Source organism: Stenella coeruleoalba, assembly GCF_951394435.1.
Source record: "Stenella coeruleoalba genome assembly, chromosome: 3".
In the NCBI taxonomy this organism is placed as follows: Eukaryota; Metazoa; Chordata; class Mammalia; order Artiodactyla; family Delphinidae; genus Stenella; species Stenella coeruleoalba.
Genome location: NC_137148.1, coordinates 26,911,121 through 26,938,257, shown reverse-complemented (window position 1 = coordinate 26,938,257; position 27,137 = coordinate 26,911,121). Strand labels below are relative to the sequence as shown.

The following is a 27,137-nucleotide window of genomic DNA, read 5'->3' as shown; positions in this document are numbered from 1 at the left end:
ATCGTTCACCATCTTCCGCTCATTCTGGGGAGTTTGCCCAGAACAAGGAAGCATGCTCTCCCGTCATTTCGTCTCAGTTCCCTTGATTCTGTCCTCTGGTGCTGGCCAGTGACAGCTATTCCACATAAAAGAAAGCCATTTTTGCCTTTGGCCTTCTCCCTGATAGCACCTGTCAGCCACGTCTATTTGTTAGTGTAGTTTCTTCTTAATTCTCTATCATGGGAAAAGCTGAATACAAATCTAGTTCTTTTCCAAAGCGGACTCACAGATACAGAGGACAAACCAGTGGCTACCAGTGGGGAGAGGGAAGGAGGGAGGAGCAATATAGGAATAGGGGATCAAGAGGTACAAACAATTAGGTATAAAATAAGCTACAAAGACACATTGTACAATGTGGGGAATATGGCCAGAATTTTATAATAACTATTAATGGCATATAACCTTTAAAAATCATGAACCACTATATTGTACACCAGTAATTTATATAATATTGTACATCAGCTATCCTTCAATTAAAAAAAAAAAAAGAAGAAATCTAGTTCTTTTTTAACTGAGCATAAAGAGTTGCCGTTCCTGACATGGCTCTTATCTGTGACAGTGAGCAGAGTCTTTCTCATTTCTCTTTGGGGAGACAAATTCATAGGTGAATTCCTCAATGCCTGTGCTCCAAACAAGACAGCAGAGAATGCTACATGCCTCAGCTGTTCTTGTAAAGTGAGAGTGGACCACCCGGCAGTAATCTCACTCCCAGGGTCGTCTGGATACCTGAGAAAGCCTGTAAAGCTCTCAGATGGAGACCAGTGGGAGAAAGCTACCAAAGTTAAGCACAAGGCTAGGCTCTCCCAGGGCTTCGCTCGTGGTGTTCACATGTACTCAAGCATGTCGTAAGGTGGTTCTGTCTTTCTCACCACAAACCAACGGTTCCAAATGCAAATCAGGAGAGCACAGGGTTTGGGGCAGTGTTTCTTAAGAGTCTTTTGAAAAGACATGAGCCTTAACGTCCCCATCAGTTAAAGGGGAGATCAGGGACAAGGACATTTTGATGGCAGGCAGGTAAGAGGAGAGATGGTCCAGGACCTGCCTCTCCCTATCACAGCAGAAACAGTGGCAGCTTCATCTTGAATTATTAGTAATAAGACCCTGAAAATGAACCTTGTCCTGCCCTCCTAGGCCACTGGAGATGGTAGACACAGAAGAAAGTGGCCTGGCCATGCTGCATGGGGAGGCCGAAGGTTAAAGGACATTATGCATTCGATGAACACTGCACACATGACCTCCATACAATAAAAATATAGATCCTATCTGTTTTCATTCCATTTGCTTTTGAAACATAAAATTTTAAATCTACAATATAGAGTAACAACAGCAGGAACTTCCGTAAATCAAGCGATATCACCAATTCTTCAACATCAAAAGAGGGGTTCTCACTCTTACTGGCATACACCCCTCTTCTATACCGGGCCTTCTATACTGCTCTTCTATACTGGGCCTGCCTTCATGGAATTCACACTTGGTCACTTGCTGACTTGTTTTAGCCTTGAGGAAAGTGAAGTTGTACATTTTTACCCTTATCCTAGTAACTCCGAGGAAATGCAAAGGGCAAGCGGCTTACCAAGAGTCAGGCAGCAGACCTGGGAGAGAGCCAGGGTCCAGCCCTGTGCTTGGCCGAAGAATTGCCATATCGTCTGGCAGACTTGTTTGGGGTGGGGATGGGCCCTAAGTCGCCCAAATGACTGTCTCCATCCCAGGCTCAGCCCTGCCCCTACAGTAATGCCCTAGACTGGGAAACTAACTAACTTGCCTGCAAATAGAAGCAGCTTTTTTTCTCTCTCTCATCACCTAAAACAAAATGGATCATTAAACAAAAGCAGCCCCGGGGAAGATCATTAAGTCAAGTTCTGACCCCTCAGGTGTCTCCCACGCTACCGCAATCGGCTGCCCTTCTAATGACGGGAACGGCAGCGCAGGCTGTGCGCAGGTGCCGCGGTGCTGGTGGACGGCATCCACTTACATGAGGCAACCTCAGCCAGGAGAGCCGCCCCGAGAAACGAGGTGGAGGAGAACTCCGTGGAACTGGGCTGCTGGAATTAGTGGGTGTGGAGCGCAAGCACGAGAATGACTTTTTAAAATTCTCCCAGTGCTCATACAGGGAATTCGGTCATCTGATACATGTGCCCTTTGAATGTGTCCCACACACACGTCATATGAGGATGCTTCTCATCACCTATCACTCTTGAAGGCTTAGCTGAGAAATGCACATACCTAATGACATAATCGTCTCTGGCGTTCAGATGAATCAGGTGAGCAATGTCTGTCCTTGGCCTTCATGTCCCACCAGTGCCCGACCAGATGTGCCTCCGGAAAGCCTGGGGACCCGACCCCCACAGACTGCTCTGGACACTTGCTGGCCTTCTTTCCAGGGGTCTATGTTCCTGTCGGGCACAATGTCGAGGTGGGTAAACACACACACCAAACCCAAGGGGGAAGGGCCGAGGCAGGCAGCAAGTGTCCCGCTCACTCTGCTGGACGGTGGGGCAGCCCCAAGACTGCAAGTGGGGTGACCAAGCCAGAGTGAGATGGAGACCGGGGGACACAGGGGGACAATTTCTGGCCTCACTCCTTCTGAAAGGCTAGACTCTACTCTATCCACCTTGACGACATCCTTGAAAGCTGAGCCTGAGAACTTCAGACAGCTTTCCTTAAATCTCTCGAGTCACCTGGAGATGTGATTACAAGGAAGAGATAAGCAAAAATCTAGGCTTTGTATCAGGATGACTTTTTTTTTTCATTTCTGTCTTGTGTCTTAAAATGAAACCTCTCCTTCTTATTCAAGCAGTTTCAAGGTGTGGTGAGGACGGAGTTAAGATCCAGAAGCCCGACTCCCAGTTCAAGCAGCTCTGGTTTATTCACTCACTGTGAACAGTCAGCAGCTTAATTTTGTTCAATTCTTAATTCAGTTTCCGAAGCTGGATTCCATACAGCAGCAGCATTCCTTAACATGTTAACAGATGGCTCGAGAAATAGCACTATCATGGGTAAACAGGTTTACAAAATGCTAGATTGAACAAAGTCAAGCAGTTCTCTTTACTTCCAGGTATTAACTATGATATTGAACATCTCCTATATTCTAGGAGCTGAACTTAATAGAATTTAAGTTCTACTGTGTTTAGTTCTTACAAAACCTTCATAGATGGACACTGTTATTATCCTATAAGAGACACTCTGACTAACATCCTAAACAGAAACGAGAGATCTTTGTCGGTGGATGGGGTCAAAACTGCAGAAAATGTTGGGTGGGCAAGTTCTTAAGTAGGGGTCCAAACCAGTCTTGCCTAGTTATGACATCTATCCAACTGGCACATATGTTCAGCCAGCTAAGGTTGTAAAAGTTTTGTGCTCTGGTTTCTGCTTCTAAGCGGCTAATAGTTGAGGAGTTCTACAAGTTGAGCACGTAGGCTGGAAAGACCAGCGAGGGTCTATAAAAGAGAAGACTAACAATGTACTGGAAGATGAGGGAGGGACAGAACCCACACCTAGAGACAGAATGAGAGGGCAGAAGATGGAAGAAGAAAAGAGGAGAGGGGACATGAGGCAACACACTAACTGTTAAGCAGATATTTAAACCAGCAGCTCAGATCAAGTGAATCAGGATTTCTGACCCATCTGTGAATAAAAAGGCCTATTAATCCTATTAATCCCACTTCTGGGTATATATCTGAAGGAACGGAAGTCAGTGTCTGGAAGAGATACTGCACTCTGTTCATGGCATCATTTTTCACAATAGCCAAGCTATGGAAACAACCGTGTCCACTGGCAGATGAACGATTAAAGAAAATGTGTGAGAGAGAGACACACATAGAATTTAGTCATAAAAAAGTATGGAAATCCTGCCATTTGTGACAATCTGGAGGGCGTTATGCTAAGTAAAATAAGCCATACAGAGAAAGACAATGCTATATGATCTCACCTGTGTGGAATCTAAAAAAGTCAGATTCATAGAAAAAGAGAGTTGAACGGTGGTTGCCAGAGGCTGGAGAGTGGGAGAAATGGGGAGATGTTGGTAAAAGGGTAAAAACTTTCAGTTATAAGATGAATAAGTTCTGGGGCTCTGATGTACAGCATGGTGACTACTGTTAACAATACTGTATTGTATACATGTAATTTACTAAGAGAGTAAATCTTAAAATGTTCTCACCACCAGAAAATAAAAATAGAAAACGTAACTATACGAGGTCATGGTGTGTTAACTAACCGTATTGTGGTAATCACTTCACAATGTACACACATAGCAAATCACTATGTCGTACACCTTCAATTTATGTGAATACATTTGTCAATTATAGCTCATTAAAGATGTGGGGGGAGGAGGGTGGTTGCTTATGGGGGTAGAAACTGATTGGAAAGGGACATGAGGAAACTGCATGTGGTCCTGCAAATCTCCTATATCTTAACAGGAGTAGTAGTTGCATGGACATACACGTTTATCAGAGGTGATCAAATAGCACAATCAAGAGCTATGGATTTCATTGTGTATAAATTTTATTAAATAAAATAATAAACTTATCTTTGAGATACATATTAAAATGCTTAAGATGAAACGAGGATGCCTTAGATTTGCTTCAGAATTACTGGCGCCGAGGGGTAAGGGTGGGAAAAAAGTTAGAGATGAAATTAGACTGACTTGGTTAATTATTGAAGCTGAGTGGTGAGGACACAGAGTTTCACATACTGTGCTCTCCATTTTTGTATGTATTTAAAATTTCCCATAATAAACATTTTCTTAATTCCCTAAATGAATATCCCAAGTCCGGAAAATTGTGGAAAACTTTCCACAGTAGCTTCTATAAGAACATATGAAAATACATAATCATAAGGTCAACATTCATGTTTTGTCCAGTCCAGTTCTGTTTTCTATCACTGAACTAAATTCATTTTTAATTTTTAAATGAATAAGTCTTTAAAGGTATTTGTATATCGCCAATATCAACTTTAAAGAATAGGGCCTCACACCAAAAGATCAACACGCTCTGAATCCCATTTGGGATCCAGCATAATGAACTGATCTAAATCATTCTGGAACCCATGTTAAGACAGCCTTTGGAAAATGTGCAAGTAATGAGTTTCATATGCTTACTAACTACCAGGAAAAATAGTCATTCCTTGTCATTATCCTGAAAGTATCCCTTCAGGTCTACTGCTTGAGAATTCAGTTAAGTCTTCAGATTTCAAGAAATGCCCCATGGTCTTCACAAGGTTGGATGGTGCAACATTTCAAAGAGATGGATCTTTTTAAGTCTATAAGTCTATAAGAAAATTGTTTCACTCCCTTGGGCAATTAAAAGATACTCTATTTCTTTTTAAAAACATTTAGGGCTAACATATTCTACTAATGTGAGGAGACTCGTTTCTCTTAAGAAAGTTACCAGAACTATGCAGAGTACTCTAGATGCAGATGTATCATGATTTTGAATCATGGATAGAATGACACTGAGTTTCATAAATATATTGGCCACAATACAAGAGAGACCCTTGGGTACACATCTTAGGGAGCTGCATCATGTTAACCTCACAGGCATTCTTAACAGCCTAAAAGAATTACAGAATCACAAGTTTACAACTCGAAGGGAATTTACAGCTCATATAGTCCAACCAGCATATTGTGTAAATGAGAAGCTGAAGCCTGTAATAGTTGCCTGATTCACTCAACGTTGCACAGATAGTAAGAACAGAGCTGCGACTGGAGCTCAAATCTCCTGGCTCCAAATCAGTACCTGCATCATCAGTGTTGATCTGTCTATCAAGCAAGGCACCTCCTTAAAGACCAAACTCACACCCAAGGATAGAGCATCAATATGAGTTCTCTAACACGTATAAGATTTCCAAGATGTTATATGCACATCAAGAGAGAGAAAAGAAGAACGAAGAAGTTTGCCCTAGCAAACACATTTTTAATTACCTGTCAGGAAAGTATAATCAAAGGAGGGGGGAGAAAAGGTGATATTGGATACCAGATTGTTTACGTTAGCTCCAGGTTCCCTTTAAAACAATGTAAATTGACCAAAAGGCTTAATCTGTTTAAGCCCACTGCTCGTAAAGTCAATTCATCATTATTTAAGGATCTGCTATATCTTTCTTAAGAGCTGAGGCACAGAACTTAAAGGGGAAAAATCCTAATCAGAGGCTCTGTTCTCAAAGAACTAAGACGTCAATAATCCTATGTCAAATATCACTGTCATCTGACGCAAGGACCCTCCCTCACTCCCAGGGCATAATGAATGCATTAAGGTTGGCAGTCAGCTCACATTCTTCCTCTCCACCCACATTATTGCATTCGTACTGAACCATTTCAATCTCCCCGTGCATTATCCATTCATTGAACATTGAACACTTCATCTCCACTGAACTTCATCAATTCACTCTCATGCACTTACCCTAGGCCAAAGCTTCTCAGAACTGTGCACACAGTTCACCTGCAAATCTTGTTCAAATGCAGATTCTGATTCAGCAGGTCTGAGGGATAGAGCACTACACCTCCTCATTTCTACAGTCTCCCAGGTGATGCTGGTGCCACTGGTCCATAGACCACCCTTTGAGTAGCAAAGATCTTATCATCACCCAGAACTGCTCTACTTTCAAAATCCTTGAAAATCTCTTTTTGACTACAGTCTCCTACTTTCTACTTTCTTCTGCATGCAGAATAAGTTCTTTGAACTCGGAGCTCCATCCTCCTTGACTCCCCCTCTAGGCTTGGTCCAGCAGAGCTCAGAATGGAGCAGTTCTGAATGAAAGGATGAGGCAGGTAGACACAGTGTTATTCAGGCAGAGGTGCCAATGGGCAATTGGAACCCGGGGTCTGCCACTCAAAGACAGGCTGGAGTTGGAGATAGAAATTTAAGTGTTATCCACATCAAGATGAACATCCCACCCAGGCGAGTGGATGTGCTGCCCAGAAAGTGTTTAGAGAAGAAAAAGGGCCAAGGAAAGAATCTGGGAAACACTAATATTTGTGGAGCAAGTGGAAAAGGGGAGTCATGAAAGGAGACCAGGAAAGTCTGCAATGTAGGCAGAGAACTTAGACACGGTGGTGTCTTGGCAGCCAAGGGAGGAGCAAATTTCAAAAAAGAGAGACCTTTCCAAACTCCTCCTCTACAAAAATCCCCTCATTCAAGGCAGGTGATTTTGCTCACTATTCCCTAAATGTGTCTACTGCCTCCTTCTTCTAAGCTGGGATTCCCTATATTAGCCTCTCTGAGGAGGCTCTTCTGCACCCACCTCTTCTTACCCATCCTTCAAGAGCCACCCACACAAGTGATGAATTGTCCTCACAAGACACAATGCCTTGCCTGAAGGAGGCGCTCAGTAAGTGTGCAATGGCGGGCACACAGGTTCAATGAACAACCGTCTGCAGGCTTAACTGTATGCCTGGTGATACATAGGGTCAAATGATCAACAAAAACACATGTGCATCTAGAGGGCATATGTGCTGTATCTGAAATCTGTTCTACCCAAGAAATTCTTAGACATAGGGCTACCATAAATATACTGCTGAGTATATTTCAGTCACTGCTGAGTTACGAAAAGAGAAAATGGCCCCAAATTGAAATGAATGTAGTTTGTAGAGCAACGATGGGCAAATTAGAGTGCCGATCTGATGCAGGACTATTTACTAATAAATGAAATCTCTTTAAGATCTTTAGGATAGGGTAAAAACAAAGCTGGCTGACTTCAGTGATTTAGTAATTATCCCACATAGAGATAACGGTAAAGGGAATAATACAGGTCCCCAAATTTAGGCCAATTGTTAAATTGTTCATTATACACACACAAATTCTCTGCTCACCTCCTCCCTATCTGTAAACCACAGTCTGTGGGAGCAAGATTTTTAGAACCAGGACTTCCCTGGTGGTGCAGTGGTTAAGAATCCGCCTGCCAATGCAGGGGACATGGGTTCGATCCGTGGTCCGGGAAGATCCCACATGCCTCACAGCAAGGAAGCCCGTGCGCCACAACTACTGAGCCTGCGCTCTAGAGCCCGTGAACCACAACTACTGAGCCCGTGTGCCACAACTACTGAAGGCTGTGCGCCTAGAGCCCGTGTTCCGCAACAAAAGAAGCCACCGCGATGAGAAGCCCACGCAATGAAGAGTAGCACCCACTCGCCGCAACTAGAGAAAGCCTGCGCGCAGCAATGAAGACCCCACGCAGCCAAAAATAAATAAATAAAATTTTGTAAAAAAAAGAAGAGCAAGGGACACGGTGGCTGATGCCTCTTGTTTTAAAAAAAGAAAAAAAAAAGATTTTTAGAACCTTATAAAATGAAGCAAGTTCTCTCCAGGGGGGAAATCAGATGATAAAGACTAATCCAAAATAATTTCCTACAGCTTAAGTCACTTTCGAATTTCATAACCAGGAAGGGGTTGAGCCCCCAGCAATATATTATTCTAGTTCCTCCCTTTTAACAATTGGCTGGACCCCAGAAAGGATGCCATTTGACACTGCTGCTGCACACTGCTCACAGGGCCACGGAGATGCTCTGCTCTCTGCAGCTGGGGCTGTTTTCTTCGGACACTATCAGTCAAAGCGCTTAAGCTTCGAAAACCCCTTTACAATCATTCTTCATAACTTCCAAGAGCAACCTGGTGTGGTTTTCTCCATTTTACAGATTAACGTCTTCGGCACACAAGGTGGCACACCCCCGGGTCGCCGATTGTTTTAATGCCTATCAATTAACATTTACTGAACCACTACCTTGGGCTCCTCCGCCATATCCACTCACACGGACAGAAGCATCGATGGCCAGGCCTTATGAACCCAACTCTGCCCATGGACTTTCAAAACTGTGGCTGCAGTCAGCATCAAACACCAAGAGTCCTCTGTTAGTGCAGCGGCCAACGAAGCCGACGGGGCCCATCGGCCTCCCTCCCCTCTTCCAAGCTGGAAGGCTGAACACATGGGCACTCCTTTCTGGTTCCTGTCAAATTATGGGAAATGCAGCCATTTTGCTGCCGCTCTATTAGTAAAATGCAAAGCTTCACGTAAGTTTAGAAAGTACCACGCTGCTCTAGCCACAGGGTGGCCCGACTAAATAAATGTTTCCTGAGCAGAGCTCTCTGGCAGAAAGACTAAAGCCTGGCATTTGAAAGACTCACTCATCTCCTCCACGGAACAGAAAAGTATCACCTTTAGGTTTACTTATGTTGTCTTCCTTTTCCATTGAAATGCAATATCCTGGTAAAGCTAATCTACTGAACCCCCAATATCTTTGTGGAAATGAGTTCCTCACCAAGTGGAGAAAGAAGGACGCTGAGGCCCCCAGAGCACAGAGATGTTAGAAGGGAGGAGAAAGGCAGAAAAAAGAACTCTGAGCTTTCATCCTCTCCAGTTTTGCCCCATGCTCCTTCACTTATGCTAATGGGTATAACTGTTCGAGCTGATGTATGTTCTTTCTGCAAGCTGAACTGGTAATGCATCTCTAGTCCATATTTTAAGTGACCTGACTCTTCTAGAAAGAATGTGCTTCTGCTGTAAAGAGTTTGGCCAAATGCGTGAAACGCCCTTCTACTCCATTCAGTGACGATACAGGAAGAAAAACAAAGGAAAATCGCTTGGCTTTTGGATTGTGAAACTTATTTCCACACTGCATTGCTATTTTAGTCATGCGCATTTGAGTACATTGTCACCATTATTGCAAAATAGCTTTCTAACTGAAACTACATCACTGCATATAATGGAAAAAAAAATGCAGTGATTGTCTTTTGAAAGGTCAAAATGAAGTCTACTGCTTGGAAAAATCATTTCCAAGTGGGGTGCTGCGGATTCTCCTTGAACATTTTCCACTTGCACCAGTTCAACAGCATTTTTGCAATTAATAAATCCACACCTGCCAATATGTAGAAATCACAAGTAAATGGATACCTATTTACAATCAAACAAAAATACTTTAGCCAGGAGATTCCCAAGTTGTTTTACTATTCTAATTTAGCACAACTAAAGCTATTTAAAAGTTACAGAAATAAACAATTTTAAAACATTTTTCCCTTTTATGTCAAGAAAGTGAAATTGATGTATTTTTTTAGATTTCGGTACATCTTTCTTTAAATGTGTTTTGAAAGCCGACTGGTATTTCTTTAGCGAGAAAATAAAAGAATGGCTTTTAAAAAGCCATTCCTCTTGCAGTCCTTATTCTGCCTGATTACCTCTTCCTAATAAAACTAATCTTATTAATATGTTGGTATGTGAACACATTACTTTTCTCTTGTTAAAAGCCAACTTGTGGTTTGCTTTGATTCTTTCAAATACAATTAGCAAAGCCCTCCAGTGCCAGAAAGGGCCTTTTCATTTGGACAAATTATTCCCTGGCTGACTTTAAAGAAAGGGGGTGAGGGCCCAGGGCAGGGTGGTGTTGGGGGTATTCTATTCTGATGCAGCTCTGGCAGACACAAAAGGCTGCCTGTGCACACCTTCACCAGAAGTGGGGCAAATACTGCTTGCGTCTGCTGCATTTTTTTTTTCTCTTTCATTGGTTTTACTGAAGAGCTAACTGAAAATTTTCAGTAAGAGTATCCAGTTCCAGGCTTCGCTGGTGGCGCAGTGGTTGAAAGTCCGCCTGCTGATGCAGGGAGCGCGGGTTCGTGCCCCGGTCCGGGAAGATCCCACATGCCGCGGAGCGGCTGGGCCCGTGAGCCATGGCCGCTGGGCCTGCGCGTCCGGAGCCTGTGCTCCGCAGCGGGAGAGCCCACAGCAGTGAGAGGCCCGCGTACCGCCAAAAAAAAAAAAAAAAAAGAGAGTATCCAGTTCCAATTATGTGATATTATATAAGACAATAAGGGGGGAAGTGCCTGGCCAAGATTTCACTGATGAGCTGATAACTTCTCAACTGATAACACCTCCCACACTGCATCTGTGGAAAACCAGTGTCAAAACACAAGCTGGATTCGACAGCTTTACTGCTGGGCCTTCCCCTCATTGAAGGAAATGAGAGTGTTGTTTCTCAACATTTTGGACTTTCCAAAATGTAATGCCTGGCCTATCTAAACAATGATTTATTAAACCTTGTCTCTTTTCAAATACTGTGGCTAGATAAGCTGCAGGCTCCAGGCTCCCATTTCGTTTTCCAGCGTCAGAGGGGAACCTGGGAGGGAGGGATGGCCCAATACACATCCCACCTCCCTAACAATTCTGCTGTGCATCAGACACTGCCGGAATATTTGTTTAATTAGTTAAATTTTCAACTTTTAAATAAGGAGAAAAAACAAGCTATGGGTGGCCTGCTAACCTCAAATGAGCAAATATCCAAGGTTATAAAATCACCTCCTGCTCAGAATACCTGGTTAGAAATAAAAACAGCCTTTACCAAATTCTACCCCAAGTCAAGAACAGAGGTCGCATTAAGAAGTATGAAACTGAATTTGAAAGCCAGAGTACCAAGGATGCAGCATTATTTCATTAAAAAAATGGACTCTGCACATTCTCTATAACTAAAACACCTTTCTTTAACAACAACATCAAAAAGCCATCGCTGAGATTAACTGGAGAAATACTTTTTTAAAAAATGCATCTAAACCACTCTTAAAAACCAGGCTCTAATTTTGTGTTTGCAAAACGACACTTGCAGCTGGATCCCTGCAAATGCAAATTGGACGCAGAACATTGCAATTACTTAGTTTGTGTACACAAAGATGAGTTTTGCATATACAAAGGGTTTCAGGCTGCAGAACGGTGACCAGTCTGGAGCTGAAGAAAAGTTAGTCCTTTGTATTTTAAAGCTGGAGTAATGAAAATTTCCAAGAGACTTTTATGATATAATGTTATAAGCAGCAGAATACTTTACTGGAATAAAATTCTCCTAAAATGCAGGTGGGTGGGTTGTGATGATTGTTACATTGTGATTTTTCAATAAAGGGTAAGTAAATTCCATATCCAGATATTGACAATGAAATAACAACATCTAAACTAAGACTAAAGTTAGAAAAACACTTTCAACATATAATAACAGAAACCTGGGAATGGGAAAGCCCCTTGAGGTGGTGGCCCCAATCTCTGGTTTTACAACAGAGGAAGCCCTAAGAAGTAAAGGGACCCAGCCAAGGGCCTTCTCAGCCCAAGTCCAGGGTCAGGAGCGCTGCCTTCTCTCCTACAGCTCCTTTCCCAGCTGGATTGCCTTTGGTTCTAGAATAATGCTGTCTGCAACATTGGAGATTACTAGGGAACAGATGCTCTTCAGAGGAGATGGTCTCTACTACCCAAGGTTGCACTGGAAGGTGACTGAGTCCCATGTTGTAACCCTCTATACAAGTTTATGTCTTCCAATGTTTTCACTTTTTTCTGAAGTATTTTGTTGTACAATAAGAGAGTCCTAAGAGATTCTAGAAAGGGTGCAAAATTGCTACCACTGCATTGTGATAAATTACAAATAACCCACCAGGACACAAACAGGTCCCATTATTTTTATGTAAATATTCCATTTTTTAACCTTAAAACTTAGCTTTTTAAAAAATCCACGTTAAAACCTAAACTTCTACTTACACTGGCACCAGGATTCCTAGATGATATTCCTATACGTGTTCCTTTTTCAAATGACACTGACATAAGAGCTGTATTAGAAGAAACAGTTTAGCCCTGGACACAGAGTAAAATAAGGTCTTCATACACTAGTACGACAAACCTGTAAAAGAACAAGCCTTTTCTTAGTGAGTATATATTATTGTTCATGTGTGTTGCTTCTGTACAACTGCTTTTGAAGAATCACAGAGGGCAGGCATATCTGTGAGGGTAAGAAAGAAAGTACTGAGCTAATAAATCAAGATTAAGTAGCCCCTAGAAGAGAAGCTGTAACCAAGTGGGAATTTCTAAAGGAGCAAGAGCATTCTGGACTAAAAGAAATACACTGACCCCCTCTCTCAAACACACACTCTGTCTCTCTCCTCCTCTTCCTTCTTTGCTTTGAATGTAACCAGATCACCACAACCACCACCACCCCCAAAAAATAAAGATGGCGCCACCATCTCTGCATACTTGCCTGGTACTGAGAGACTTCAGTAAGTCACAACCATTGAAACATACGTTCCCTGCAAAATCCCCACTAAAATGACAATGACATTTTTAAGAGGTAAGTTTACCAGTTGAAAGAGTACAGGAAGGAAATAAGTAGATGAGGAAAGTCAAAAAAAGTTTGGAAGTTGGAAAGGGGTAGGTGACTCAACAGACCTGAGAAACCTAAATCCAAGTGTGCATGGGAGCGTGGCAGGGAATTCCAACAAGAAGCAAAGAACTCCAGTCCAGAGGCTCTAACCTGGAGACACTAGTTACCTCTGGAGGCAGGGATGCAGTGGGGTTGGAAATACTGGGATTAGTTGAAAATCTGTACAAGAAGCACTTAAATGTCAGATCCCCCCACCCCCAAGCCTTAAACAGAGAAGAAACTGTCCCTTCCTATCCAGGCAGAAGACAGGAGATTTATTGTCTGAATATGTTGACACAAAGATCCGACTGGGAGGGTACAAGGCACAGCTGGAGATTGGGTGAAGCATAATACTGAAAATTGAGGTGTAGGTGAAAAGTCCTCAATCCTAAAGGTGAGAGTCCCCCCTTTCTAGGCTCCCAGAATGTAGGGCAGGCTTATGACTCTCAAGAAGTTATTTGGAGGAGAATTATTTATTGAAACTGACCAGCCTAAGAGAAACAACCCTCACATAATCATATTTGGGATAACCCTTTGAAAAAGCCAACTTGACATGTTATTACCCTACAATAAAGTCCACCACTAGACAAGTTCCCATGCACATAGAACTTAGATAAGGATTACCAACAGTTTAAGAAAAGCTTATAATATGAAAGAGAAAGAATTCAAAATGAATATTTTTAGAAAGGAATTTGAAAGAAATAGGCAAGCAGGAAGTACAAGAAAACTTTAAAAAAATCTCAACAAAGATGAAATATCTGCAATTATATGAAGCACCTTTATTATATGTGCCCTTAGAAAGAAAAAATTATGACAGCCCACCAATTATAAAATGAATCTCAACTTTAGATAAGTTAAAATGTGAACGAAGTATATTCTAGAACTGATGAAAGAGTATACTCAGGAAAAGAAGATATTGCATCCAGGAAACAAGGTCAGTGTGTTATTCTTTTAAAAGAGAACAAAAAAGAGGTCTTGTAAATTAAAAATATGATATCAAAAATTAAAAATTCAGTAGACAGGTTGGAAGATAAAGTTGTGGCAATCACAGAAAATAAAAGAAGTTGGAAGAGTTGAAAAAATGGGGGAACCCAAGGAGAAACACTTCGAGACACATATTAATCAAACTAAGAAAAATTAAATTCAAAGAAAAAATATTAAAAGCAGCAAGGGAAAAGCAAAAAGTAACATACAAGGGAATCCCCATAAGGTTTTCAGCTGACTTTTCAGCAGAAACTGCAGGCCAGAAGGGAGTGGCAGGATATATTCAAAGTAATGAAAGGGGGAAACCTACAACAAAGATTACTCTACCCAGCAAGGATCTCATTCAGATTCAATGGAGAAATCAAAAGCTTTACAGACAAGCAAAAGCTAAGAGAATTCAGCGTCACCAAATCAGCTTTACGACAAATGCTAAAGGAACTTCTCTAGGCAGGAAACACAAGAGAAGAAAAAGACCTACAAAAACAAACCCAAAACAATAAAGAAAATGGTAATAGGAACATACATATTGATAATTACCTTAAATGTAAACAGATTATATGCCTCAACCAAAAGACACAGACTGGCCAAACAGATACAAAAACAAGACCTATATATATGCTGCCTGCAAGAGACCCACTTCAGACCTAGGGACACATACAGGTAAAGTGAGGGGATGGAAAAAGATATTCCATGCAAATGGAAATCAAAAGAAAGCTGGAGTAGCAATACTCATATCAGATAAACTAGACTTTAAAATAAAGACTGTCACAGAGACAAGGAAGGACACTACATAATGATCAAGGGATCCATCCAAGAAGACATAACAATTATAAATATTTATGAACGCAACATAGGAGCACCTCAATACATAAGGCAAATGCTAACAGCCATGAAAGAAGAAATTGACAGTAACACAATAATAGTGGGGGACTTTAACACTTCACTTACACCAATGGACAGATCATCCAGACAGAAAATAAATAAGGAAACACAAGCTTTAAATGACACAATAGACCAGATAGACTTAATTGACATTTATAGGACATTCCATCCCAAAACAGCAGAATACACTTTCTTCTCAAGTGCACACAGAACATTCTCCAGGATAGATCATATCTTGGGTCACAAATGAAGTTTCAGTAAATTTCTCCTCTCTCAGCAGGAGAAAATTGAAATCATATCAAGCATCTTTTCTGACCACAACACTGTGAGATTAGAAATCAATTACAGGAAAAAAAAAACTGTAAAAAAAACACAAACACATAGAGGCTAAACAATATGCTACTAAATAGCTAAGAGATCACTGAAGAAATCAAAGACGAAATCAAAAATTATATACAAACAAATGACAATGAAAACACGATGACCCAAAACCTATGGGGTGCAGCAAAAGCAGTCCTAAGAGGGAAGATTAGAGCAATTCAATCCTACCTCAAGAAACAAGAAAAATCTCAAATAAACAACCTAACCTTACACCTAAAGCAATTAGAGAAAAAGAACAAACAAAACCCAAAGTTAGTAGAAGGAAACAAATCATAAAAATCAGAGCAGAAAATAATGAAATAGAAACAAAGAAAACAATAGCAAAAATCAATGAAACTAAAAGCTGGTTCTTTTTATTCTTCAATTTGTTAATATGGTGTATCACATTGGTTGATTTGCATATACCGAAGAATCCTTGCACCCCTGTCCTTCAAAACTAAGGTGAAATTCAACAAAGAAGGAGATTTGATATCCAAGAAAAAGAGGATCCAGTACAGGAGAGAACTAAAGGTTGGTACTGAAGAAAGCAATTACTCTAAACTAGAGCAGGAAGACAAAAGGGGGAAAAAAGAAACGTCATTATCCAAAATTTTTGGCTGAGGGAATAAGAATGAAATAGTGAGAATTACATGGAAGCAAGTAAAAAACCAAGGAAATTACTAACTGCAGAAAAAACAAAAAGCTAGGCAGGAAAAGAAATGTAATCATAGAACACTACATGATTCAGTTGTATACACATATACATATATATGCATGTCATAATAATAAAAGCTCTATTTTTTTAGCTTCAAATTTTATTTTGTGACTATACCTTTAACTAAAAATTATGTCACAAAATATTGGGAGGATGGGAGGAAAAAGAAGTATTGGTAGAGGAAGAGTGTATAAAGGAGCTAAATCTTTTTCCATTTTACAAAATCACAAAATAATATCAAAATTTTTAATATTCAAAACATCAATATAGATAAGCTATTTTAGAAATATAAAGGGAAACAGCAGAGGCCAATAAAAACGTTAAGGATTATGGCCTCCAAAGAATGGCAGTCAGGAGTGGAGAAGAGCAGAATGGGAGACTTGTGTTTGCCTTAACTCTCAGAGTATTATGAATTCATTTTTAATTCAGTGTGGGTCTTCTTTCATTGTATTCAATCTAGAAAATCATGTATCGTTTTGATTTAAACAACTACAACATCAAGGAAAGAGGGTGAGCTTCACCCAAGGGCAGAGCCAACTGTTAAAGGGCCAGCCAGTGAATGGGTCTCAGAAGTGCCAAACACAATAGGAGAATGGGGCAAAGCCAAGAGTGGGATTTACAGGACCGAGAAGTCAGAGCAGCTGCCAGAGGGGAAAAGAGGTCTCCAACATTGGCTCAGTCTAAACTGAGAAATAGTAGCTGCAACAAAGTTAAGTCTACCTCTTAAAGATCTCATGTGAAAACACTGGTAGTTGTAAAGACTGGACTGACTCCCTAGTTCAGAATGAAGGAATAAATAAATGAATTAGTATCTCTTTCATCTCAGAAATAAAACCAATGGTTTTAGAATATAAGATTAAAAAATGTTAGAGCATTCAGGTGTCTCTTCATTTTCTTCCAGGGGAGTGATTTTTCAATGCAACCTTGCTTGCACAATGTTGTACCCTATCCGTAGGAATAAATAGGGCTTGGGACAGTAACTGGTCAAACGGTATGCTGACTAACTCTGGTCTAGTTCAATGATTCTTACCTTTTTGTGACATGGACCCCATTAAAAATCAGATGAAGGGTGCTGGCCCCTCTCTCCAGAAATATACACACGTGCCCTTACGTACAAAATGTTGCACAGAATTGTAAAGAGTTAATGCACCCTAACTTAGGAAACCCTCATCCACTTAAAGAGGTCGTGGAAAGCTGGATGAATTTGGAGGGAGCCTCCTACTAACGAACTAAGTGAACCCACTCCACCGTGTTTGATTTCATTTCTCTAGAAACATGGATATTTTCACACATGTGCCACATTTGGTCTACTGCAAGATAAACGGTCCAGACTTGTGTGAATGCCATCAGTGTGTCAGAGTGCTGACACTGAAGTGAATGATGTTTCCAATCTGTGCCGGCACAGGAATGCAGCTCTTGTAGCCTCCCAGAGCTCATGGCCATGGATATTTATATACTTGCTCAAGTATTTTTAGGTGATGAAGATCCCACCCAAGATGGGACCATTACATGGTCCAGGATCAAGTTCACAGCCATGGTCCCTGGGGTGCTCAATAAACAGCATCTGCTGATTTAGGAAATGGTGGTTGACACTTCAGAAGAAAACAGGCAAAATAGATCGCTGCAGATGGAGAGGAGACGCAGTCCTAGCCGGACTTTGTTAAGTATGTGAAAGAGTAAAGAGACACTGATATGTTAAAAGTGTGCGTTTGGGCAGGCAGGGGGCAGGAAAAGGAAGGAAGCGCTCCTGCCTGTGCCGCCTGCCGGGCTCGCTTGTAGGGCCTGAGACACTTAATCTTCGGGTCATGGGTTTGCCCCCATATTGGGCACATTGTTGTTAAAAAGGTCAGACTGATGTAGTGGATAAAGAAAGCCACTGACCAGGAGTCAGGGGATGCAACTAATCTTGGCTTGGCCACCACACAGCGCATTCTAAAACCAAATACCAGTGCTCTAGAATTGGAACAATTCGGTGGCAGAGGCCAAACAGCTCCATCCAGACACCCTGGAGTGAGAGCCACTGCACATGTGGGCGACCCAATATAAACCACCAGAGAGCGTCCAGTAATGACTCCGGGAACCCGGCAAGTAACATGACTAAAAAGAAGCTGGACGACTTCCCTGGTGGCGCAGTGGTTGAGAGTCCGCCTGCCGATGCAGGGGACGCGGGTTCGTGCCCCGGTCCGGGAGGATCCCGCGTGCCGCGGAGCGTCTGGGCCCGTGAGCCATGGCCGCTGAGCCGGTGCGTCCGGAGCCTGTGCTCCGCAATGGGAGAGGCCACAACAGTGAGAGCCCCGCGTACCGCAAAAAAAAAAAAAAAAGAAGCTGGAGAATCTGGGCATCGCCCTAGAGATCGATGGGCTGGAGAAGAAGCTGTCACGTCGGAGGGACCTGGAGGCTGTGAACTCCAGGCTCTACGGGGCGGAGCTGGGCTCAGAGGCCAGGAGGTTTCTGGAGAAGGAGAAAAGCAGCCCGATGAACAAAGCCTCCGACTATGAGAAGGAGCTGCAGCTGCTTCGGCAGGAGAACCGGAAAACATGCTGCTGTCGGTGGCCATCTTCCTCCTTCGGACCCTCATCGACGCCTACTGGACCCTGTGAGCCTGAGATTTCTCCAGTCAGCACAGGCTTCTCCTCAGCGCCGTGGTCACGGCCAAGCAGGCCCGTCAAGCCTCAAGAGGGCCAAGGTACAAGGGCCATTTCTGCCTGACCCAGACATCGCAGCAGGGCTTCCTGTCGGCCCAGCCCCTCTCGCCTCCTGTTCCTGCTGTGGGGCTTGAGTCTCCAGAAGGACTTTGTGCTGGCTTAGCCCAAGGGAAAGGCAGTAAAGACCACCCTGGCTGCAAGACAAAACCCCACCAGAGGAGGCTAGACAGACACTTGGCAAGCACTTGTCTGAGCCACGCTGGGAGTCCCACTGATATCTGACGGCCTCTCCAGTGGGGCTTTACTTCTAACTTCAGATTTCTGATGCCGCCCACTAGAAGGTCTTCAGAATCCCCACTGTAAAAACCCATTACTACCCCCCAGTACCATCTCCCACAGTATAAGTGGATCTGAACTCCTGGCTTTGTGTACCTGATAAGATCTAAGCACAGGACTCTGTCACCACCCAGCATTGTTGTACTGACTGCAATATAGCGGTTACATTTGGAAAAGCCACCTCACCTCCCTGGGCCTCAGTTTTCACCACTGTACAGGAAGGGGCTTGGATTTGATGTCTTCTGGTCCAGTAATAACCCCAAATGATAAGCATAATAATAATAGATTACATTTATCGGCTGCGTCCTATGTGCCGAGCATACAGTAAGGGGGATGCAAGAGTGAACAGAAACAGACATGGTGGCTGCTCTCATGGAACTTACTGTCTGGCAAAAGAGGCCAACGTTAACTTAAAAAAATCCCACACATAGACATGTGGTTACAACCAGAGAGGCATGCTATGATAGAAAGGAGCGGAGTGTGTGAGACTCGTCTGGAGTGTCAGGAAAAGACATCCCGAGAAAGTGGTGTTTGAGTTAACTTCTGAAGGATGAGCAGGGGTGCTGGGGAGAACACTGACATACAGAAGCCTCATAAACATTGGTTACGTTGGCCTGGAATATGAGAAACAAAAGTAAGAGAAATCATGGCTACCACGTATTGAATATTTACTTAGTGCTTGGCATTGTGTTCAATATTATTTATATACAATGCTTGAGTTCTTTCAGTGACCTTGTCAGTTAAAAATTATTTATCCCCATTTTAGAGTCAGTAAACTAAGGCACAGTTTCAGACACATGCTCAAGACCAAAACAGTAAGACGCAGAGCTAGGTCTGTGAAACCCCACGCCTGCACACTTCACCATCAGGCTATACCATCTCCCAATATAATGGGTCCTATTAAAAGATGATGCATCAGAATAGATAAGGTTTCCACCAGGTTCACTAGTAAAAGGACAAATATACTTTTAAAAATACTATTATAGTACCCAAAGGAATGGCGGAGACACTGTCCTAGATACATGTGGTAATAATGAGACAATTACAGTACATGCAACACCCAGAGCCCCAGTGATAGCCCAGCCCTAAGCAATCCTGTTTTCCATCGCATCGCACATGTGTACCCGCCCAACTACCCACCAGAGATGAGTGAAACAGGAGTGGACTTCCAACCTAGAGAGCCTAATCTACAGGCTGCCAATAGCCTTCGAGACAACCCAGCATGGAAATCTCCACCAAAGCAAACTTGTACAGGTTCAACCACAATTATATTCTCCAAGGTATGAACTGGGAAATCGAGGAGTTTAAGACTTGGTATAGAGAGAGAGCAGAGTTATTCCAGGAGTGCAGAGATTATTAAAGTTAGAAAACTCTAGTAATGAAGGTGGTTCAAAGATACAAATGTCCAATTATAAGATAAATATCAATACATTCCAGGGATGAGATGTACAGCAAGATGACCATAGTCAACAATACTGTATTGTATATTTGAAAGTTACTAAGATAGTAGATTTTTATAGTTCTGATCACCAGAAAAAAAATTTGTTTGTAACTATGTGAGATGATCAATGTTAATCAAACTTATTGTGATGATCATTTCTCAATATATACAAATATCAAATCCTTATGTTGTACCTACACTTATACAATGTTATATGTCAGTTATATCTCAATAAAACTGGGGTTCAGAGGGAAAACCCTGGTAAGGCAACTCACCACATTATAACAGAATAAAGAAAAAAATCTGATTATTTCAGTAGATATAGAAAACGCATTTGATAATATTCCAACACCCCAACCTACACAGGTGATAAAATTCCACAGAACTGAATACCCACACACATGCACATACACACGTAAGTACAAACAAAATTGAGGAAATGTGAGTAAAATTAGTGCATTGTATCAGTGTCAATATCCTGGTTGTGATCTTACATATAGTTTTCCAAAATGTTACCACTGGGGAAAACTAGGCACTATATACGAGGAATGTCTCCATATTGCATCTTAAAACTGCATGTAAATTTGCACTCATCTCAGTTAAAAAGTCACTTTAAAAAAAGAGAAGGCAAGAGTTGGAGATGAAGGTAGGGAGAAAGAGAGAAGGAGAGAGAGAATAAGAGAGGGGGAGAAACAAAGCAACATTAATAACAAAATTTGGTAATTTTAAAATATATAATAATAATTTTATTAAAAATTGCCATTCCATCCTTCTAATGTTTCAGTATAGCCTTATAAAATTTTTTAAGCTCCAAATTTTTGCATCTTGAGAAGATCCCAAGCTTTCCAAAGATGCCAACCACATGCTAATCTGATGACTGTGATACTAGCATACATGACATGGGGTCAAGGATATCATTTAGTTTACAATGCCTACAATCAAAAGCTGTGTCCTGACATAGAGAACAGAAATGTGGTCGCCAAGGGGGAGGGGGGTGGGGGAGGGATGGAGAGGGAGTTTGGGGTTAGCAGATGCAAACTAGTATATATAGGATGGATAAACAACAAGGTCTTACTGTATGGCACAGGGAACTATATTCAATATCCTGTGATAAACCATAATGGAAAAAAACATGAAAAAGAATATATATATGTATAACTGAATCACTTTGCTGTACAGCAGAAATTAACACAACATTGTAAATCAGCTATACTTCAATTAAGAAAAAAACCTGTGTCCAGATCCTTTCCTAATCTACATTATGTGAATCTTTATGTTTTCTGTGCTATTTTTGTTTCAGTTATCCTAATAAAGGGTATCATTTTGCCAGAACAGAACCTCACCAACAAATAAAAGAGAACTTCCACATCTAATAAAGACTCTTTCCCCAAAACCCCACAGTAAACATCACACTTAAATGGTGATGTGAACAGATATGAAATCTGTTACATGCTGTTCACTTTAAAGTTCAGAACAAGGCAAGGATGCCCACTACCACTACTTATATTCAATACTGTATTGGGATCCTAGCCAGTATCATTAAGTTTTAATTTAATTAATTATACTTAATTTAATAGACAATGTAATTAAATATCTCTTGATTAAGCATACTTAAAAGAAGAACTGAAAAGAAACAAAACTGTTACTGTTCACAGGTCTTGTGGTTGTTTAGAAAATGCATGGTAAAACTTTAGAATAGAGTCCACCCAAGTTGCTGGATTTGAGATCCAGTAACAAGGACTGAAGAGCTCACGATGGGTGTCACTAACAGAAATTCTAAGTAGATGAGACAACCCATGAGTTGTCTCAACCCATGAGAAGCAGCAAGAATGAGGAAAGAGCTGAGGCTTAGGATGAAGACCACCAAGCCTTGTTACTCCGCTCCAGCATCTCCCGCTGCAGGAGATGAAGCTCTAGCCTCCGCGAGGCCCCGTATCTCCCTCTTCCGCGATACTCACCACGACCACCTGTCTAAACTAACCTGATAAACGGCTGCAGTGGCACTCAAAAGAGCACAGCTAAAACACACATAACTACGAAAGACAGAATAAGTCATTATGAGGAGCTCCAATTTCTACATTATCATTTTTATTTACATATAAAATCCGTTTTAATGATCCCACCATCAGAGGGAAGCGATATTGTAATCTACAACTACAAATAATCTCTAAAGCAGCAGTATTGGATTTGGAATGTATTATGGATCTCTGGAGTAGGTACACCTTCCAGGGAGATTTTGCCTAGACTACCATTAAAATAAGATTTAACATTCTGAACACAGGATAACTAATGACCAAGAAGATGTACCTGATAGTGCAATGGAATGCCAACTTTTGCCCACTAAGTATCATCATGTTGGACGACCTGTACTGAAATACTTGAACTTCAACAACCTTAGGAAAGAGGTTAGACAAAATGACACCATTTCTGAGTTTTTAAACCAGAAAATTAATATGAACCCAGTAAAGTAAAGTAACATACAGTGGCATAGGTATAAGACTTGGATGTTTTCAGTATTGACACAGGCCACCTCTGGCAGAACTACTGAAGAGAACTACAATGTCCTTTGTGTCCTTTCACATTCCTGAGGCAAAAGATTCGGATGATGACAATACCATCATAGGTTTCTGCAAACTTGGGCTCTACTTCTTTCATAATTAAGAACACCCTGTCCAACACGACAGCCACTGGCCACTTATTGCTACTGAGCACTTGAACTGAATTAAGATACTCTGTAAGGGTAAAATACACACTGGATTTCAAAGACTTCATACAAGAAAAAAATATATACAATCTCAGTCATAATTTTACATTGATCAAATGTTGAAATGATTTTTTTCTATTTAAGTGAAATAAAATGTATTATTAAAATTAATTTCATCTGTTTTTTTTAACTTTTTCTAATGTGGCTACTAAAAACTTTTTAATTACATTTGTGGCTCACATTACATATCTAGAAGACAGTGTTAATTTAGAAAGTCAAAAGGTATTTTAAATGATACGTGTATAATATATAAATCGCATTTAAGACATTAATGCATGTTTATAAGACACTTTGTATGTCATTTGGTAGCAAATTCCTATAAAGATAGGCATGATCTTATAACAATAGTACAAAAGAGGCACCATTCGTTGAGTTCCAACTTTTTGACCTGACAGTGCTAAAGACTTCAGCTAGATTATCTGTAACCCTCCCATCCTCATCTGAATGAGGGAGACTGAGGAATCTGCCCCAGATCACACAGCTAGGTGTCCCTCTACTTAATCCTGAGCCTGGCCTGAGCTCCTGACTCCAGTCCACTCTTGGAAGAGGCATGAGTAACAACCTCACTAATGGTGTGCGACACTCTGGAATACTTCAGTAGGGAACAGCCTGCAGCAGAAGGAGGCGACAACACGGCCACAAAAGAGAGAAGCAGACTGGCCACGAAGCTAAGACAGATTGCCAAAAGAAGGAGCCTTCTAAAATCCAAAATACCTTCCTCACCAAGCTCTGGAAAAATCAGGCATGCAAAACTTTGGCAATCCTTCATCCGTCTTCTCCCCCAACACGCTCCTAGCAGAATAGGTGATGGAAGTCTCCAGATCTCTGCTCAGCATGACCACAAGTACCCACAGAAAGCAGTTTCCCTTCCTTCAGCAGCGGGCAAAGTGTAAGTGAAGCGTGGGGTGATGGGCGCCTGGTGGGGAGGAGGGGGGAGAGCTGGCCAGAAAAAAAAAAAACACACAGGAAGCAACAGTGACATTCAGACGAGAACCTAGGAATGGTTCAGAACAGGACGCTTTATCACACCTGATTTAATTCGAAGACTGTTTTCAGGATGCGAAGGTCTAGACTCATAATCAGTTACTTACGTAATCCTCCTCACTGAGCCCTTGCTTCTCAACAGAACTTTTCACCTCCATGGAAAACTTCTCAAACTCAGGTTTCACTGTCCTCAGTAGAGTGATTGTTTGGAGGGATGAGTATGCCTGCTTAGCTTCAAAGTCGTGTTTGTCTCCTCTCTTCCATGAGCCATCTCCTACGGGAGAAGGAAAAATATTTACAATTCCAAGCCAGTCACCATAAAGGGGCCATTCTCCCTTTCCAACTGCGAAGTGTCTCTACATGTTTCTTTTGGTGGCTGGGGCAGGAGGTATTGTCACAGTTTTGCACTTGGATAGAAAGTGACAATGTCAAGATCCTCAAAGGAGAAGAACACGTATTCCTTTGAAATGTGAGGCAGAAACAAAAGCACTGTTGGGTTCATTGCCTTATAATAACCCTGTAACTAATTTTCAACCCCCGAGAATTGCAGCACTGCAGGAGTAAACAGTAGGTCTATTCCTTTCCATTCACACTTAGTTTTTAATATTTTTTAATCAACTGTGGAGGTCAACCAAGATGTTACTGCGCTACAGTAAACCCGACACTATGTAGATGTGGAAGGCAGGGATGGCTACGTACGACAACACGAGTATTATAAAGTTGGTGCTAAAAGGAAAAGGTTTGAGGGCTTCCCTGGTGGCGCAGTGGTTGAGAGTCCGCCTGCTGATGCAGGGGACGCAGGTTCGTGCCCCGGTCCGGGAAGATCCCACATGCCGCCGAGCGGCTAGGCCCGTGAGCCATGGCCGCTGAGCTTGCGCGTCCGGAGCCTGTGCTCCGCAACGGGAGAGACCCCCAACAGTGAGAGGACCGCGTACCGCAAAAAAAAAAAAAAGGTTTGAGATTATTGATATTTCTTGAAATGTTTCTCGAATCTCTTCAGACTGAAAAGTAGCTTAGGTGAACTTGAGGATTTATATCTCTCTAGTGCTGGCAACATCAAAAAGATTATTTATTGGACAAGTCGATCTGTGCATCAATAGTAATAAAATAAAAATTGCTAACATTTGTTGAGTGTATATATATATATATGTATGTATATATTATAGTAAAAGCTTAGTTATTGAACACTTTATATTTATAAACTCATTTAATCCTCACAAGATCCCGTGACTGTGGGTACAATTATCCTCTCTATTTTACAGATGAGGAAACTGAGGCATTCAGAAGCTGGGTACCCCGCTGCTTCACAGCTCTCCCTTTCACAAAAGCAAAGGCAAATTACATGGATAAGAATCATTCCTCTTCTCTTTCTTATTTCATTTTTGAGAAAACATGTGGCTTGCAGGACCCCAAAAGGAAACATGGACCTCTAACGTTTGACCATAATAATAATAATTCTGTGAATTATCATTATGAGTTCTTGAGATCTCTGCAAATACAACAAGGCATTCAACCAGCTGGAGTCCAACATCACAGTCATTTGTTTGCCCTGAGCCCAGAGTCCAGTGCAGATGCCCAGAGCCCAGCGGCTAAGTGAAGATGCTTCTGGAATGTGCAGCCAGGGCTCCATGGCCCTTGCTCTACTCTTACAGAAAAAGTTCAGTTAGGAGCTGGTGGTTTTGGAATTTCTATCATAGCTTAAATCAGACAAACATGGATTAACTGAACTACGTGCAAGTTTCTGTGACAGCCAGCACAGTGGGCACCATAAATGTTTTGAACAGTCTCCACCACTTCAAGAGGGGAATTTAGAGATGGGCATGTAAACACCTGAAGTCATTACAGGGTAACAGTTAGCTTACTATGCGGGGCGGGCGGTGGTACATGGAAACCACGCAGAGTACAGAGGAAGAGGTAACCAGCTCCAAAGAGGGAAATTTCATGCCAGGAGGAGGCATCAGCCTGGCCCTAAATGTGTGAATAGGATTTTAATAAGAGGAGAAGGGGATGGAAAAGCATGCTTGGCAGAATCTACGGCACGGGCAGAGGTGCAAATGTGCATGACATCCAGTGGGCAGCTGGGAACCTCTGTCTGGAGCATGAGAAAAGGCAGAGACGAAGAATTTGTTTGTGGAGGCATCTGTTTAATCATAATCCTAAAAATAGCAGCCATTTATTAATTGCTTAGTATGTGCCAGGGAGCTGTTAAAAGATAAATAAGACAGAGTCAAGGACAGAATTCATTAAGGGCTCGATCCATTCGCAATGAGCACAAGAGTAAATTTCAAGCCACTGAACAAAACTTGATGAAGTCCTCCTCCTCCACTATGAAACCTCCCAAATCCCAGGGAGGCCACAGCTATGCCGGCGCTTGCTCAGAGGGCAAGTGAGCTGTGTGACACTGTCATCCGCCAGGGCCAACCCCTCTGGGTGCTGAAGACATGGACAACGCAGCCTTCTGTCAAGAGGCCAAATCCATTTGCCAGCAAGACCCCAAATTCTAAGAATGTCCATCTTCAACCCATGAAGGAACCCATTTCTTCTAGGTGTGCAATCCACATGTATCGATTCTTTTTTAATTGACTCGAGGTATCAAGAATCAGCAGGAATGGTGTTTCTTAGGCAATGAGGGTCAGAGTTTCTCGGCTTTGAGTAAGAGAACCCTCCAGGCACAAGAAAGGAAATAACCCTATAGGGTATTATGCTGTGTAATTCACATAGAACTGGAAACAGCAACTATCTTAGTTACTAATATGGAAAAAACTTTTTTTTTTAATCTTGAAAGAAGTGAAATACAGTACAATAAATCTGTCTACCACAATCTAAAAGGTAATGATCTTGGGGTT

The 27,137-nt window shown here is 41.8% G+C and overlaps 1 protein-coding gene and 1 pseudogene across 2 annotated transcripts in view; one reads left to right on the top strand and one right to left on the bottom strand.

Moving 5' to 3' along the window:
- Positions 1-27,137, bottom strand: part of NPR3 (natriuretic peptide receptor 3) — a 64,887-nt gene that overhangs the window by 15,513 nt on the left and 22,237 nt on the right. The window contains exon 3 of the mRNA XM_079918272.1: positions 24,399-24,565. Coding sequence (XP_079774398.1) covers positions 24,399-24,565 — 167 coding nt within the window. The remainder of the gene's footprint in view (positions 1-24,398; positions 24,566-27,137) is intronic.
- On the top strand, positions 880-18,721 carry LOC307184048 (coiled-coil domain-containing protein 167-like; annotated as a pseudogene). Its single transcript has 4 exons — positions 880-884; positions 1,171-1,232; positions 2,292-2,452; positions 18,444-18,721. The product of its transcript is annotated as a coiled-coil domain-containing protein 167-like (transcript).